At 41.2% G+C, this 16,520-nt stretch overlaps 1 protein-coding gene across 1 annotated transcript in view; it reads left to right on the top strand.

Moving 5' to 3' along the window:
* Positions 1–16,520, top strand: part of ABCA13 (ATP binding cassette subfamily A member 13) — a 2,590,787-nt gene that overhangs the window by 1,938,270 nt on the left and 635,997 nt on the right. The window contains exons 38-39 of the mRNA XM_086964984.1: positions 8,698–8,752; positions 10,037–10,214. Coding sequence (XP_086821110.1) covers positions 8,698–8,752; positions 10,037–10,214 — 233 coding nt within the window. The remainder of the gene's footprint in view (positions 1–8,697; positions 8,753–10,036; positions 10,215–16,520) is intronic.

Genomic DNA, 16,520 nt, shown 5'->3' with positions numbered 1-16,520 from the left:
CAAGTTCTTAACCACCCGCTTGGGTGTGGATGCAGTGCCAAGTTCTGCAGGCCATCAGTCAGCAGTCCATAGTTGTTGGAGCTTACCAAACAGCATCATTTCAGGTTTTTTTCCACAGTCAACTGGAGAGAGTTTTCTGTCATCCATGTGGCAATTGCTGTCGTCCCCGGCTAAAAAGCTTTGTCTAAGTCTTTCTCAAAGGAGATTATAAGTTGTGTGTCATCTGCATATGATATAGTTTCGAAGCAAAGGCTCTTGCAATTGGTGCAACATATATGTTGAAGAGCAGAGAGCTAAGACAGGAGGCCTGGAGCACCCCCTTGTTCAGCGACATTGTGGAGGATTTAAAAGAGTCTAAAATAATGCTTTGGGTTCTGTTGTACAGGAAATCGCCAAGTCAATTTAGCACTGTCCCATGAATGCCAATTTGTTGCAACCTATAGAGTAACTTGGGATGGGACACCGTATTGAACACTGCCGACAAGTCAGGCAACACTAGCATAGATGGTATATTGGCATCTAGAGAACCGCTAATATGATCTGTGACAACTACCAAGGCTGTCTCAGTGCTATGTACCGGTCTAAATCCCGATTGAGATGTGTCTAGGATGTTCTTAACCTCAAGGTACTCTAAAAGGTGTTTGTAAGTTAATCCTTCCAGGAGCTTACCCAATAAAGGAAACAATGAGATTGGATGATAGTTAGAGAGGTTGAAAGGTGCTAGGTTCACTTTTTTTGGATCTGCCTAACCTGGGCCGCTGTCCATATAGCGGGAATTTTTCCAGTATTAACCAAAAGACTGAATAACGAATCTATGTCAGGGGCCAACTGATTGGAGAGAGCAACATAAATCTTGGGAGGACAAATATCTAAAGGAGATCCTGATTTGGCTGAAGCAAGTGCCACCTGAACTTCCAGTGGTCCTTGGATGAAAGTTCAAGTTTGATTATGCAAATCTCCACTCATTCTACTGGATCAGAGCCTATAATAGATAATTTAATCATGTTTTTGAAAATAATAGCAATACCGCTTCCTATCCTGTGATTCCTATCCAATCTTAACATGGAATAATTTACCTGGAGGGCGAACGTAATAGCTGAGGAGGAAGCCTCGCTCAGCCAGGTTTCAGTAAAGAACCCTACTTCTGGAAGCATTGAAGAGTGAAAGCCCCAAAGTTCAATTGTATGTTTAGGTAACATTAACCCCTTCCCTGCTCATGATGAGCTCAGCTCGTCATGCAGTACACTGGTCGTGTGCTCATGACGAGCTGAGCTCGTCATAAACCATGCAAATCAAGAGAGGTCAGCATCCAGGAGGATTAGCTGTAGCATTCAAGGTGTTAAGGAGAATACAATCTAGGCCCGGGTAAATTGAAAATTCAGTTGAAGAAAGAGGGGTGGATTGGTAGTTACTAAAGGTATCGGTAATCCTAGTTGGTTCTCTCAAGTCTCCTGTGAACATTGAAATCTACAATGTGATCTAGCTACCATCCATTCGAATGAAATTGGGAAGGACCTGTTACAGGAAGTGTCAAAGGGGACACAGGCTCTTTGGAAGGATTGAATTTTATGCAATGTTTCCGAAGAGTAGTACTTCTAGTGAGGTACTGCTGGTCTGATGTGGAACAGGCAGGGGTTCTGGCTCCGGGCGACGTCCAGGCACAGACAGGCACAGGCGGGCTTGCCTTTGGTGCGACCGCTGAGCGGGTCCGCTGCTCGTTGCCAACATCGGGACCGAAAAGCCAGCCAGAAATGCACTGCAAGACAGCTAACCAGCAACACACAGGAAGTGAAAAATGTGTAGGTTTTCTTCTCACAAACAGCACACGCTGTGGAGGACTGGCATGCCAGAAGGAAACCAAAGTTAAAAGTACACTCTATCAAATTGCATAAATAAAACTGCAGATGACATGATTAAAACCCAGATTAGTGCAAATGTACTCCTGAAATGTATTCATTTCAGAAAACTAGAGACTCATGAACGCATATATGATGTTACAACGCAAACAATTACAACTCATGCTTTTACATTGCAGTTTTTACCAAGCAACTACCATAACATCGCATGATTTTACAACACATAACATTACAAAGCATTTTTTTAAACTACCATTACAATGCATGCCATTACAATGCATTCCATTACAATGCATTCCAGTACAACGCATAATACTTTTTGTGCAACAGTAGGGTAAGTGTTGGATAGTGTAGGGGTACAAATTACTATTCCCACTCCAGTGAGGGCAAAAGTAGGGAAAGTGTTGGATAGAGTAGGGGTAAAAATTACTATTCCCAACTACCCCAAAACCCATAGCAACCCTAACACTTAAAGTTCTCCATTACTTTCCTTATAATGCGTTGTGATGACATACGTTGTAATGGCCTGCATTGTACTGGCATGAGTTGTGATGACATGCGTTGTAATTGCATGCGTTCTAATGGCATGCGATGTAAAGGCACTTGCTTTGTAAACGTTGTGTTGTAAAGGCATTGCGATGTAATTCCTGCGTTGTAATGGACTAATGTTTAGCTTAATTATGAAAACATGTTGTTCCCACATATATTTTACACTCATGTTTCAAGTTCTATTGCATTCTTTGAAAGTGCATTGCATAAGTAAGAATGAACACATTTATTCTTGATGCATTTATTTTTAAGTTGTACATGCACGCATAATCATGTATTCAATGTGCACATTACAAATGTTTAATTAAAGGTAGCATAACTAGGCCTCTATTTCTTAACTAACATGAAATTTATTGTGCTTGCTCTGCATGTTCTCTCTTCAGCAAGTGTGTTCTCAAGATTTCGTAGCTAGAAAAAGGAGTGTTATGTATTAAAGGTAGTGAGCCCTAGCAAGAGAAATCTTGGCAAGAACTGGATGATTTAATGAGCAGAAGAAACCTCCCATTGATCATGTATCAAGAACAGAAGGAAACTCAAGGTTGCCTAGGCTATCCAAGTTCTGTGGGATGGGAACGCCTGGAGATGTAGCCATTGTACTAGTAGAGTTTAACATCAGTGGTCCATGGAGGGGTGGTGCGAGATATAGCTGAAAATGAGGAATCTGTGACTTTTAATTAGTGTTCACTCTGTTAGAGGTATGGGGAGATCCCTTGGATTTTGAGAAGTACAGACGCCTCTGTTTCCCTTTTATTCTGATATGAGTGTGGCTTTATGCTAACCCTTATTTCCATATTTTAGGAAGACTTTTTCGCTATGCTGACACCTTCCTGCATTTCTACATTTCTACATTTCCTTGAGACCTTATATTCCAAACCATCCCTATTTAGATTCAGAGCTAAATGAGATGACTTTTGAACCTATTCATGTTTGCGAAGGAGGAGCGGATTGTCTTGAAAGATCTCCAATTCCAAATTCTTGGCATCTTTATTGGTCTGCCTGTCATTATTTTATGCTTTATGCTATTGAGTTGAAATTTTCTTTGATGCCTTGATTTTCTGTTCATGATTCTTTACATTTATAACATGTTCCTGATTTATTTTGCGCTTACTGGAATGATTATTAAGTTGTAATAAACTCACTTAATTTGAGTTACCGGTTCCTGGTCCTTATTGTGTGACCAAATGGGTCACATGAACTTTAGATTAGTTATAGAAAATCGCCCGAACAGCTGACTTCGTATCGACCCATTTCATTGATAAATTCGGACTCTAAATTATATGCCAAAGTGATGGCTCCCAGACTCAGCAGGGTCTTTGGGCATCTGGTCTCTCCGTGGCAGCATGGTTTCGTTCCGGGTAAGGGGACAACGGATCATATTCGCTGCACTATCGCTCTATTCGAGGCCATGTCGGTCACAGGGGATCAGATGTCTATGATCCTGCTTGACGCTGAGAAAGCTTTTGACCGTGTCTCATGGAGCTTTTTGTGGGTTGCCATGACACGTCTTAATTTCGGCCCTAAATTTCTTAAATCTATAAAATCTATGTACCACCAACCCAAAGCAAAAGTCTCAATCTCAGGATTGGAATCAAACTTTATTAATATAACAAGAGGCACGAGACAAGGATGTCCTTGTTCTACTTTACTTTTCGCCCTTTATATTAATCCTCTTATTTTAAAACTATTAGAAAATAATAATATAAAGCCAATTGTATATAACCATTATGAAACTAAAGTTCTAGCCTATGCTGATGACATCGCGGTGTTAACATCTCACCCGATCGAAGCTTTACGCGAAATCGAACTACTCTCTTTGCAATACGGTAAATATTCGGGTTATTCTCTGAATAGGGGAAAGACCATTGTACTGTGCACAGACAACACTATATGCTCAGATTCGAGAAGAGCAAATAAAGCGACATATCTGGGTGTGATATTATCCGCCGATATAAAGATACTAGTCAAAAATAATTTTGATCCTCTAATAGATAAAATTAAGATCGACTTGGATAGGGTAAATGATTTGCATCTTTCCATTATAGGTAGAGTGAACTATTTAAAGATGAATATACTACCGAAATGTCTGTATCTCTTTCGTTCCATTCCTTTACTTATTGATTCTAATATAATTAATTTAATTAATAAACTTACCTCCAAATTTGTTTGGCAAGATGGGAAGATCAGACGATCTCTACTCTACCTATCCACTCCGCTCAACAGAGGTGGGCTTACTGCTCCGAATTTAATTCTATACTATTGGGCAGCCTTTTTAAAACACCTAAAACCAATGATTCTAGAAACACCCTTAGCCTTTGACACTACCAACATCACTATACCCACAATCTATGAATTAATGCTAGGGCAAGAAGCGAAAGGTTTGTTATTAAGAAAAACTGAAAAAACCCATTATAAACAAATTAAGGGTGAAATCATTAAAAGTGCCTGGCTGATCTGGAATCAGATACTTAAACATACACAGATCGGCAAATTCAACCGATATACGCCCATATTCCATTCGACCATTACTTCTGATCTTGATTTTGAATATACAGCTAAGAAGTGGTATAGTCTAGGCATAAAAACAATTAACGAAGTGTGGATAAATGGCCCACAAACTACATTTCAAGATGTTAAAATAAGATTTGGTCTCCCAGAAGGTGATTTTCTTAAATTTGCACAATTGCAGGCAAAATTAAAAGCTCAAAAAGATGTAATCAATCTTCAGAAGAACGATTTAATAGAAGCATGCTATTTTGCAAAAACTAGGATTGGAACGTTATATAATATTCTATTAACCAATATTAACGATGATCTCGAGAAAACAGAAACTAAATGGATGGTAAAATTAAACAATCCCGATATTGATATAGATAAAACACTTGAAATGAGCAATAAATTATTTATGGCTAGCAATCTAAAGGCACAACTGTACAAAACCATTTGTGATTTATATTTTACCCCTGCTAAACTTTTTGCATGGGGGAAAGGGGAAAACGACCTTTGCCCACGTTGCTCACAAGGACCAACAACGTTAATTCACCTCTTTAGCAGCTGCCCCGAGCTACGTATATTAAAAAATATGATTGCCACATTTTGGGAGAAAGTCTTCCATCACAAACTTCCAGAGTCTGATACCTTGTTTGTGTTGGGATATGACAGCTCGCTAAAATTAAGTAAATTTGAACAAAAACTTTTATTTATAGGTACAGCTGTATTGAGACTAATCTTGTCCGCGCGCTGGAAGGATACTCTTCCTCCTAACTTTCAAATGTGGCTAGCTCGATTTCTTGCAGTTTTCTCTTTTGAATCTGCAATATATGCAACTAGAGGAATCAAAACAAAATTATGTGGTAAAGAACTGTGGCACCCTATATCAATATGGAAAGAAGGGCTCTGTCCCAGTGGAATTGGTTAATGGAAATGTGAAGCTTCATATGTACTTTCTGTTATTTGTTCTTTTCTTCTGAATGTAAATGTAAACAATGGATGTATCATATTAAGTTTGTATTTTGTATTATCCTCTGCTAAATACTGGTTCCAAATAAAAAAAATTAAAAAAAGATTAGTTATTTGAATGTCGACTTCCTTCTGCCACTCAGTCAACTAGAAAGATCTATCAGGTTAGATGGTAACCGCTTCCTGTGCGCTCCCAATAACAATCATGGGACTTTGTTGAAGGCGAATATTAAAATGTTGCCTTGCCCCCTTACTTCAATCATTTTTCCCAGAGAGAAAAACTGGAAAATTCAGTCAGTCCTTGCAAAGTAATTGCATACTAACATTAAATGAATACATTCTCTTCTTTTATAATTCACCTAGGAAAACCAAAGAGCACAGCGCCGTTTTTGAATGTCATTACATTTCTTAACAAGCACTTTAAAAACATGCCCCATATCAATTACAAAATCATGTGAATGTACCAAAGTGAGTGGCTGTGAGTGCATCCCAAAAGAATACAAGACAATCATGAATATATATTGTGAAAATATACTCTGCTTCATGGTTTTTACAAGTGAATTATAATAGAAGAAGAGAATTTGTTAATTCATTGTTGGTATGCAATTTATTTGCGGGGACAGAGTGAATTTTTCATTTTGTTCCTCTGTGAATATTTAATAAATTAAGCAGGCAAGGCAATTTCAGTTTGGTACCTGCAATGTCTGCCTAACCGTTGGTCCGCCTGCCTCATTTAGAGATGGTGAACCTTAAGTATACCATTGATTGACCCGCCATTGGCTACGTCAGAGGAAGGACATTACACCACTTGCACTATTTAGGGTGGACAGTGTAATGTCTTTTTTTTCAAGTCCTTCACCACAGGAAAACTGGCCAGTGATGAACATAAAAAATCAATAATGCCCCCACACCCTCTTAAAGAATTCTCTGTGGGCCTGGGTACATTAGATTTGTTTTTAGAAACAAAGTACTGCTTTGGGAGTTTGTTTCTAAAAACAAAAGAAATTGAAAAAGCTTGGAAGATAGCCGTGAAAATGGACAGTGGTCACCCCCCCCCAACTTGTAGTACATTGAAAGGAACCACCATGATGGTTCCTTTCCATTTTGTTTAATATTTGCTCGAATATTTCTTTTAATTACAAATATTTTTTTCTGTTACAATTATTTTTTTAAATTTATAATGCAAATATTTTTATTTTAAATAGTATATCTAACCCCTCCAAGGTCGATCATACTTTCCCGACTGTTGCTTAGAGAGGAGTGGCAATTCTCACTCTAAATGCTCCATAGTCCAACACTGTCTCTGCTTTTACTTAGATCGGATTTGAAATAGTAAATATAACCCCTCCAATGTCCCACATTTTCCCTGCTTTTGCTTTGAGTGGAGTGTTAATATTAAATCTAACCTGTCCAAAGTCCAACAGTTTCCTTACTTTTGCTCAAGTTGGTATTAGAATACTAAATCTGATTCCATTAAAGTCCAACTATTATGCTAGTATTATTTATGTTGAACTGTTAATTTTAATATTTTTAATTTTTCCATAAATGTTTAAATTATTTATAAAGAACAATAGATTTTATTTTTCGTATTTCATTTTTTTTAATGAAGTGTGATATGTTTTATTAACATATGTTTGGTAATTATAATTTTTTTAGTTACTGCAAAAAAACAGTGTTTATTATTGCTTGTAGGTTTTTTAATATATATAACTGCAGAGAGTCTGGATTTGGCAGGGGTTGTCTTCAAAGGTAGCTCTCCAAGCATGAGCCACCCGTGAAAGGGCTTATCATACGGTTGAGAATATTGCTGAAACTGACATTTTGTAGAAGAAGCTTCTGAGCTTGGAGCAGCCTTGCCAATTCGTTGTCTTCTGCAGACTTGTTTAACAGTTCATCAGGCTCTGGGGTAAACAGTTCCCTTATGGAAACCTGTTTCCATAAGGAGCAGTTTCTAGAATGATTTGCATATGGCTGGGTCCAAATTGAGGTGGCACAGTGGGTAAAAAACAACAGATTGGGATGTGGCCTGAGCAAATGCCAGTGGCTGAGATTATTTTGAGTATTCCATCCATCACCTCGTTGTTTTTTCATTAGACGAAACAATGCAGGAAATGTAGCCCTCATGGCTGAGCTTTCAATTGGATAAACATTCTGTCAATATCCCCCAGAAACTAGATTTGAATATTTGAATATATAAAGACAGTGTTTGACTACTTGTGGCACTTTTCTATGTGCTCATGGTCAGTGTGTACACAATGTTCAACCACCAATCTTTGCTCAGCTCAGGAGCTTCAGTTATGCATTCCCTCGAGAAGCTGGTGTGTCAGCTGAGCACAGCTATGCATGGTCCATTACTCCCGCATTGATTGAGCCTCCAGATGTGGAAGCAATCCAGACCGACCTGCGGTGGTCAGGATAGAAGGTACAAGAGGACTCGCTGTGGCAGTCTAATATTACATAAGCGCTTACCTGTATAATGGGACGCATCTTGTCTTCTAAGCATGGACACATCAAAAAACATGAAGGTCATTATGGGGAACTGTGCAGAGCAGAGGGAATGGCTGAGTAAACATAAAGGGAGGGAAGTCAGACAAACCTGTGGTTTAAAACAAATGTAAGCATGCTGTTTAATATGGGGCATATCACTATCTCAGGAGTAGGAAATGCTCATACAGTAAGGATTGTGGTAAGGAAACCAGGAGAGAAAGGTAATGCTCATGAAGGCCCTTTGAGTGTAACTGTGCCAGCAAGTAATGTAATCTGTCATCCTGGATTGTTTCTTTTACCAGCTAAATAAAATGTCTAACTTGCTAATTGACTAAAATTCTTTCTTTAGGTATCACACTTTACACCAAACCATATGGAGGAACTCTGCTAAATGAAGACAAAATGTAAGTTACATATTTTCCTTGGTATCTTTCCCTCTGCAGAAGGATGGTTGTTGCATACATTTCTATTGAAGGAAGGCACAGAATGACAGTTAGATCGCAAGTAGTAGCAGAGTGTAGGTGTGAAAATCAGGCCAGTTGCAAGTGGAATCAGGATCTGGTGATTCGCTCCACTAATATATTCCATCCATAAATTTGCCATTGCAATCATGGTCCGTGGTTTCTATCCTTAGTCTTCTATCCTTCCAGCGCCGGGCAGCACAGGGGGGTGGTGAGGCAGGGCGAGGCGCGGCGGGCGAAGCAGACAGATGACAGAATAGGTGTTATTTATTCATGAAATTATACCTATTCCGTCGTCTGTCGACTACCCCCTGCCCCGCCCCACCACCCGACTGCGTTAATTTTGAGTTTTGAGGACAGTTACTCATTTGCAAGGGTGAGTACCCTGTTCTCCAAACTCTAGGTCTGCCCGTATGATTTAGAGATGGGTGGACTGTAAGCTTTCTGTCAGTAGAGCCCACATTGGCTTCATCAACAGAAAGCTTAATGTGAAGGTCTAACAGATTTGGGGCAATTGAAGTAAAGCCGTCACACAGCATGCTCTATTCGGACCAGACATTCCAATATTTGTTTTTGTTCATCACCTCCCAGAAAAGCCCGGCAGTGAGAGGCAGAAAACATAATAATGACGGCCAACACCCTAGGATAAATTTCCCAAGGTGTGGGGGGTCATTAGTTATTTTGTTTTAAAGAAAGAAACTTCTGCTCTGGGAGTTTGATCAAACCCATTGGTGGTTGTCCACCAAAGCTTTTGCATCTTGAAGATACATTTGTGACTGCATTGCCTTTCAAGATGCAGAGATGACTTCTGGTGGTCATCTCTAAAAATGATGGACAGATTCCTGCCAGGAGTGTGATGGTAATGTCCTCCGACACCATCACCCACTGTACTCATTCCGTCAGTCTATAAACGTGCCCCTAAGTCTGATGAGGATCAATTTTTTGTTTTATCTGTCCACCCATAGAAAATAATGTTAAAGTGCAAATCCATTGCAGATATGATCACAGCTAGATCAGAATGATAATCACTATGAAGGGGCTAGGTATCACTTTTGATCTTTGACCACTTTTAAGCTCCTCGGTTCTGTTTGTGTGGAAAGTAGACAAGGAATTAGATACTGAAATAGCTCATGCCTAAGAGAAGTGCAGTTGATTAAGGATGCTAAGGTGAAGTGTAGTTGATTACCTCTGTTTCCAATATTGATTTAATTGATCTTTGCCCCACAGATTGGAGAATGTCCGACAGTGTGGAGTGGCACTGTGCATCATGCTGGGGTTCTCCATTCTCACTGCATCCATTGGAAGTGCTAGTGTGAAGGACCGAGTGTCTGGAGCAAAGAGGCTGCAGCACATTGCAGGGCTTAATTATCAAGTCTACTGGTTGGCAAACTTCATCTATGACATGGTAAATATGACTTAACAAATCTCTAAGATGTAATGATTGAGGAGGTAGTGAATGTAAAACATGCTTTAACTGGGCTACATAGGTGGGGCATCTCTAAAAGGCAGTAGAGATCAAAGAACAGTTCTAAGAATCATTTGCAAGAAGCCTGGCCTTCAATTAGAAGCATGTCCTATTACTTGTCACCTAAAAAGACTTATGGTAGTCATGGTCTTCATCTTCCTAGTGATCCAGTTCCTCCCCTCATAGTAGTCCTGGTCCTCTCACTCCTGGTCATCCTGCAGCTAGTAGTCCTGGTCCTCTTTGTGGCCCTCCTATTCACCCTCTGCATCTCCTCTTCAGCGTCCAGGGTCTGGTACTCTTGGAAGTCCTACTGTTTCGGGGGTTATATGTTCTACTGCCAATTCTTGTCATCCTATTCTGCTTCCTCCATCTAGTCATACTCTTCATCCTGGTACTCCTGTTTGTCCTGTCCTCGCTGGTGCTCCTATTCCTCTTGATCTTCCTTTTTTTCTATCAGATATGCACAATTGAACCCTCAGAATGGCCCCTTCATAAACAAGGTCCCAATTTAGACACACCTCCAAGAGAAACCTAAAAGTGTCAAGGCACCCAATTGAAGTAACACTTTCCTCCTCTCTGTGCAAATTAGGTCAGTGAAAAGAGGCGACCTTAAGTGGGTTAGAGGTAGGACCTTTTCACGTTCAGCAGAAACCCAAGCTCCCAGAGTGTCTAGATGACCTCAGACAAGTATTCCTGAGTCTTTACAAAAAGAAGGAGCACATTAGCCAATTGTCTAGGTAAGGAAACAATTCAGTATCCTGAACCTGAAACCACCACCATGACCAGTACCTCATAACAAATTGTGGTGAGGAAGGAAACTAGAGTGCAAGACAACATATTGGTAGTGGTTGCATCCCACCCCAAAACATAGCAACCTTTGGGGAGAAAGTTGCACTGGAACTGCTAATGCAATGAAAACAGGAAGATTCCAGGACTCACCAGCGGAATGATATCTGAGAGGATACCATCTTGAAAGCCATCTCTGTCTGCTAACAGTAGACGCTTTCAAGTCCTGGATGGGTCAGATGTTCTTTTTTAAGTGCTTCATTGCCATCAATGGAATGGAATACACTGCATCTGTCTTGTTGATCATCGGCACCAAGGAAAACATGCTCTTCCTCAAAAGAGCTGCCAGAGAAGTCATCAGAACCTGTGGCTTCATTCCCTTTGCCATAAGGGGGTGCTGCAAAAACAGTAATCTGTAAGGGACAACTTGAACCTGAGTTTGCAACCCACTGAGATAGATTGCATTACCCACTGATCTCTGATTTCCTCCTATCTCCTATTGGCAAACATGAGCCAATGACCACTAACTGAAGCAGGAATCTTCTCACCACAGTCAGGAGTTGAGAACGTTGGGATTTGTCAACATTACCAGTGCCCGGACCAAGGCCCCACACATCGAAGGGCCAATTGAAAAAGCCCTGTTGCTTCTGAAACTGCTGTTTGCAAGGAAACAAAAGCAACCATGACCTTTGGCTGTCCTCAAATAGGCTTTAACAGTTTCTTGTATTTAACTGTTTCATTCATTCATAAGGCCGTGGATCAAAGAAATGTGGATGAAGGAATAACAGGTAGGTTGTGGTGAGGGTCTTCTGCAGGATCCAGCTTCCAAGGTCACATGCAGTTGTGCCAGTTACCTGCTGTCACTGCATTCGAGGAGGTAGTCATTGCACTCAGTCCATTAAAGGTCATATTAGAAAAAAGCATACCAAAGCTTCAAAGTGCCAAGGAGGTCAGTGCCGTCTGACCTGCGTTCTAGCACTCATGAAGCACATAAAAATGCTTAAGTACGGCCTGAGAGGCACATGCAGCATATGTGGCAGTGCAAAAAGAGAAATTAAATTCAGTATCTGTTCTTTTGAGAGCATCCTCAATGTTTTGTCCATTGAATAAAAGAGTAAGATAAAAACAGAAACATAATGCGCATTTGTAAAGCGCACATTCACCCAAGGGTATCATAGCTGTGAATAACAGATGTCTATTTTTACCCAACTCAATGGTACTCATTTTATCAAACCTCAGAAAGATGAAAGGCTGATTGGATCCTCTGGCATTTGAACCTGCGACCATGATGTCAAACACAGGCCCCTAGAGTGGGCACATTAGCCCTCTAAGCCACCAGACTCAGTGATGGCAATCGTAGACAATCCTCCATAGGTAAAGAGGGAGTAATGACAGCTAGAAGAGAATTATTCTTTATTGCCTGAGGAAATTCAGTGTTAAAATCTTCAAGGGGTAGCAACAATCCACACAATGAGGGAACATACTCTTATCAACCTCATTCCATTCCCTAGTAAGGACGCCTTTCCTAGAGTGTGACATCAGAAAAAAGAAGCCAATGAGAACCAAGTAATTACATTCGCAGCATGTACACCTACATACTCCCTGATGTTAGTAGACCGTTTGGCAGCTGTGAACCTTGAACCAAAATGCCCCTGTGAGTGTCAGGCTCTAGTTCCTCCACATCCTCCTCCTCATCAGTCCCCAGCCAAGGATGCTTGGTCCGATCCTGCATTGCTGTTGCCACAGTCTTGTTCGCAATTTCTGGCAACTCATCTGGCATCAGAGACTGCTGAATCGAATGAGATTCCAGAGACTCAGAAGAATCCTTAATGGGGTCACCCTTCTGTGAACACGTGCACCTCTGTATCAGGCCCCAGCCCAAAACTGCATCCAGCAGAATCCAAGACCCTTAAATCTACTACTGTGTCAGGGAGCTGTACCCTCCCATGAGAAGGTCCAGAAGATACCAGCAAGGCATGAAACCCCGCCCTTTGCATGCTCATCAGGAGAGCCCAAGCATGCAAAAGTGAACCATTCATAGGCAGGAGCATTGGCTGTTCTGAAGCTCCCTAAGGCCAACCTTTCTCCAGACCAATACAGGCATACCCGTATCTACCGGGGCAAAGGCATGGTTGATCAGAGATGAACACCGCAGACACTGGGGCCCAATGGAGAAAGGCTGCAACTCAAGAAAACATGTCAGAAGCATGTAGAAAAGCAGCATGGCTACAGAGAAATTTTATCACTCACATCTTAGCTTGGAGGAATGAAAGTTCCATCAGAGGTAGGTGACCAAACCAGTCTTCAGAGCGAGGTAGGAAAACACAATTTCTGGTCAGAGTGATGTTGAGTTTTATGGATAGCGAGAGGGCATGGCCTAGCGAGAGGGCATAGAAAAGAGACTATGGCCTAGGACTTTGGAAAATGGATTTCCAAGGAAGAGTTTTTTCCTTCGGTATGGGCATAAAAGGATTGCTTGTTTCATGGCTGAAGATAACCCTCACACTGTTAAATAAAACCACTTACCTTGCCCTCTCTGAGCGCAAGATGAGTGTTTTTTTTGTTTTTTTAATCAAATTTGACCTATCCTGTTGTCTGTTGACTCGCCCCCACCCTGCCCCATCCTAGCCCCACTGCTCTTACCTGTGCCAGCCACCACTAGGCAAAACATTTTGTGCTACTTGTAGGTATCGAGGCGTTGTCCATTTTTTTTTTAAATGCGGCAGCCAACTTCAGCGAGTGGAGGGGCAGGTAAATGGGTGATGGGTAGTTTCATAAAATCAAAACAATTAAGAAAAGAAAATAAACATTTACTTATGGTGGTTGCTGCTGCTTCGTCCTCACTCTGGCCTTCTTCCCTCATAACTCCAGGATTCCAGCTAACTCTCTTAACCAATCCTTGCGCTGCTCTCACAGCATCAGACCAGGATTGGTGGGAGTGGTGTCTATCATCTCTCATTAGAGCACTTGTCTAAAGAGTGCATGTGTGGCTGGCCATTGCAGGACCGCCAGCCAAAGACACATGCACACTTTAAACAAGTGCAAAAGGCAGTCCACCATCCTCCCTGCTGTTGCTGCCTTTCAACTGCCCCCCCCCCCCCCCGCCCCCCAGTCCTGACACTCTGCTCAGGATGGGGTGACAAAAAATAAAATGGTAATGAAGTAACTCAATTACCATTTTATATTTCCATATCTGGGCGCATTTCAGTGAGGCGATGCCCCTCCGCAATAACGGAAGAGCCACTCCTGCTCGAAGACACAGTTGCAACTGTTATATTGATCAATATTAAACGAGGTACTCAATTCATACAATATAGCAATTTTCAAACTTTTTGAATTGTTTAAAAAAAAAACCTTTTCAATTTTCTCAATGTTGTACATTCTTTAGATCACATTGAAAAGCTCTAAAAACTAACTACACCCACCCACAGCTGTTGTAAGAGACAAACTCTCTTCTTCAGTGCATCATTTGTAATAAAATGTCTTAACAAAAGACAATTAATATATTCTAATGAAAGGTGTCTACCCTGAAGGTTTTGGTGACATATGCACATGGATTAACTATATGATAGTATAATTTTTCATTTTAAATTTCTTCAATAAACCTTATTTCAGCTATTGTCCTGAAGCGTGAATTTGAGTACTGCAGAACCTGTTAGCTGCTGCAGATAATTTAGTGATTCATAACTTAATGAAAATAATGTACAACATTGTCAGAGGAAAATTAAAAGAAGTGTGGATTTAGGGCCAGATTTATCAAAGGATTGGATTTCTCTAGTGTCACACAAGTTGATGCAAGGGTAACGCAATCCTTAAGCCAGATTTACCAACCCCTGCTAAGGCGCCTTGTGTGGCCCTACATGGCTCTAGAACTCTGGAGTAACTCAAGGCAGTGCAAGTCACTGCCATGCGTTATTCTGTACCAGGAAGGCGTTACATGACTGGAGCATGGGTGTACCCACTCATCCAGCCCTGCATTTTGGCACATTTCCAGTTTTACAAGTAAATCTGGGAATGTTGTTCACCTTTCCGTTGGAGGAGCAATGAGGATAAATATCTTTATTTCTCCTGATTTTTTCTCTTTCTCAGTGTTCTGCATTCTGCAGCACCCTTAGAAGGAGGAAAGTGCCTTTGAGGATTGTTTAGTGCGAAATGACGTGCATTCCTGCCGAAAAAAAATTCCGGCTGTATACATGCACTCTTGTACCATGATGCAAGGGTTTCTTTCTTGGTGCTTGGCAAGCAAAAGTGCACCAGTGCAGAGAGAGAGCAGGAATGTGCAATATGTTAGTGAATATGGTAAACTAAATTCCTGTCCTCTCAATGTGACCTAGTGCAGCCCAGCCCAGCAAGTTGTCTTTCTCCGTTGTGATGTGTCAAATATTGATAAATTCAAGTTAATACATATTTTATCATTTGATTGCCCTCAACACCAGTAAATGTCCATGATTTCCATTCACAGATTCAGCCGGAGGAGAGTGTTGGTCGCTACTTCTATTTCCTTAAAACCGGTCTATTTTTATGTACACTGTAGTAATCCCAGCTGCCTATTTGGGAATGAATGGGAGGGGCCCATTTGTAATGTCGTAATAGTGCAATCAAGTGTTAGGGTTCTAAGAGCCTACCAATGGGAATCAGCCTACCAGGTGGAGCCGAGAAAAGGAAGGGGAGGAGCTTGGGGAGGAAGCAAGCAAATAGTGATTGGCAGTGATAGAATGAAGATATAGAATGTGAGGCTCTGAGAACCAGGCAGAAATAATGAAGTTAAGCCATACTCAGTGTCATGTTTTCATTACTACATTCTGTGACAAGACCACTGGCATCGATAATGGGATGCCAGTGCCCTGTTGCATCAGCATTGATGGTCGCATGGAGAAGAGACCAGTCGGAATGCCGTGTCATCGTGAGCCCACCTTAGTCTTGTGACAAGAAGCAGAAGCGATGTGATGCCAGAAGCCCACCCTGGTCGAGCTGTGGTGTGGAGTGCACGAATTTACCTGAGTAGCAAGCGGAAGGTGAACAGTGCTCTTCCAGTCATGAGGCTCAACATGCACTCTGCTGACATATTAATTGCTGGTCTCATTAGACAGGACCTCTGTAGTCTTGTGAGATCGAGACAGAGACGCCCATCTTTAAGTCAGGACAAAAAGTATCGAAGGCCATTTTGGAGTCAGCCAACTCCCAACACTGCAAAGGGCCCAAAGCGGCTATCTTGAAGTCCGGCCCCTTGTTCACAATAGCAAATACCCTCATTGGAAGGTCTAGAGGAACCAATTGACATCTGTAAAGAGAGCATAAGAGGGTGATTCTGTCTACCATGCAAGTTTCAAACAGATACTGAACAAATAACTAGAAAAAATTATGTAACATGTTGGCACCTACTGAAGCATCACTGAGTGACACGCCCAGTCCCAGAATCATGGGAGTTTCATATTTACGCCCCTCCAGAGTTGTTACCTC

The sequence above is a fragment of the Lissotriton vulgaris genome, chromosome 4_1 (assembly GCF_964263255.1).
Source record: "Lissotriton vulgaris chromosome 4_1, aLisVul1.2, whole genome shotgun sequence".
In the NCBI taxonomy this organism is placed as follows: Eukaryota; Metazoa; Chordata; class Amphibia; order Caudata; family Salamandridae; genus Lissotriton; species Lissotriton vulgaris.
The sequence above is the reverse complement of the archived record's forward strand: the minus strand, read 5'-3'. Positions and strand labels throughout refer to the sequence as shown.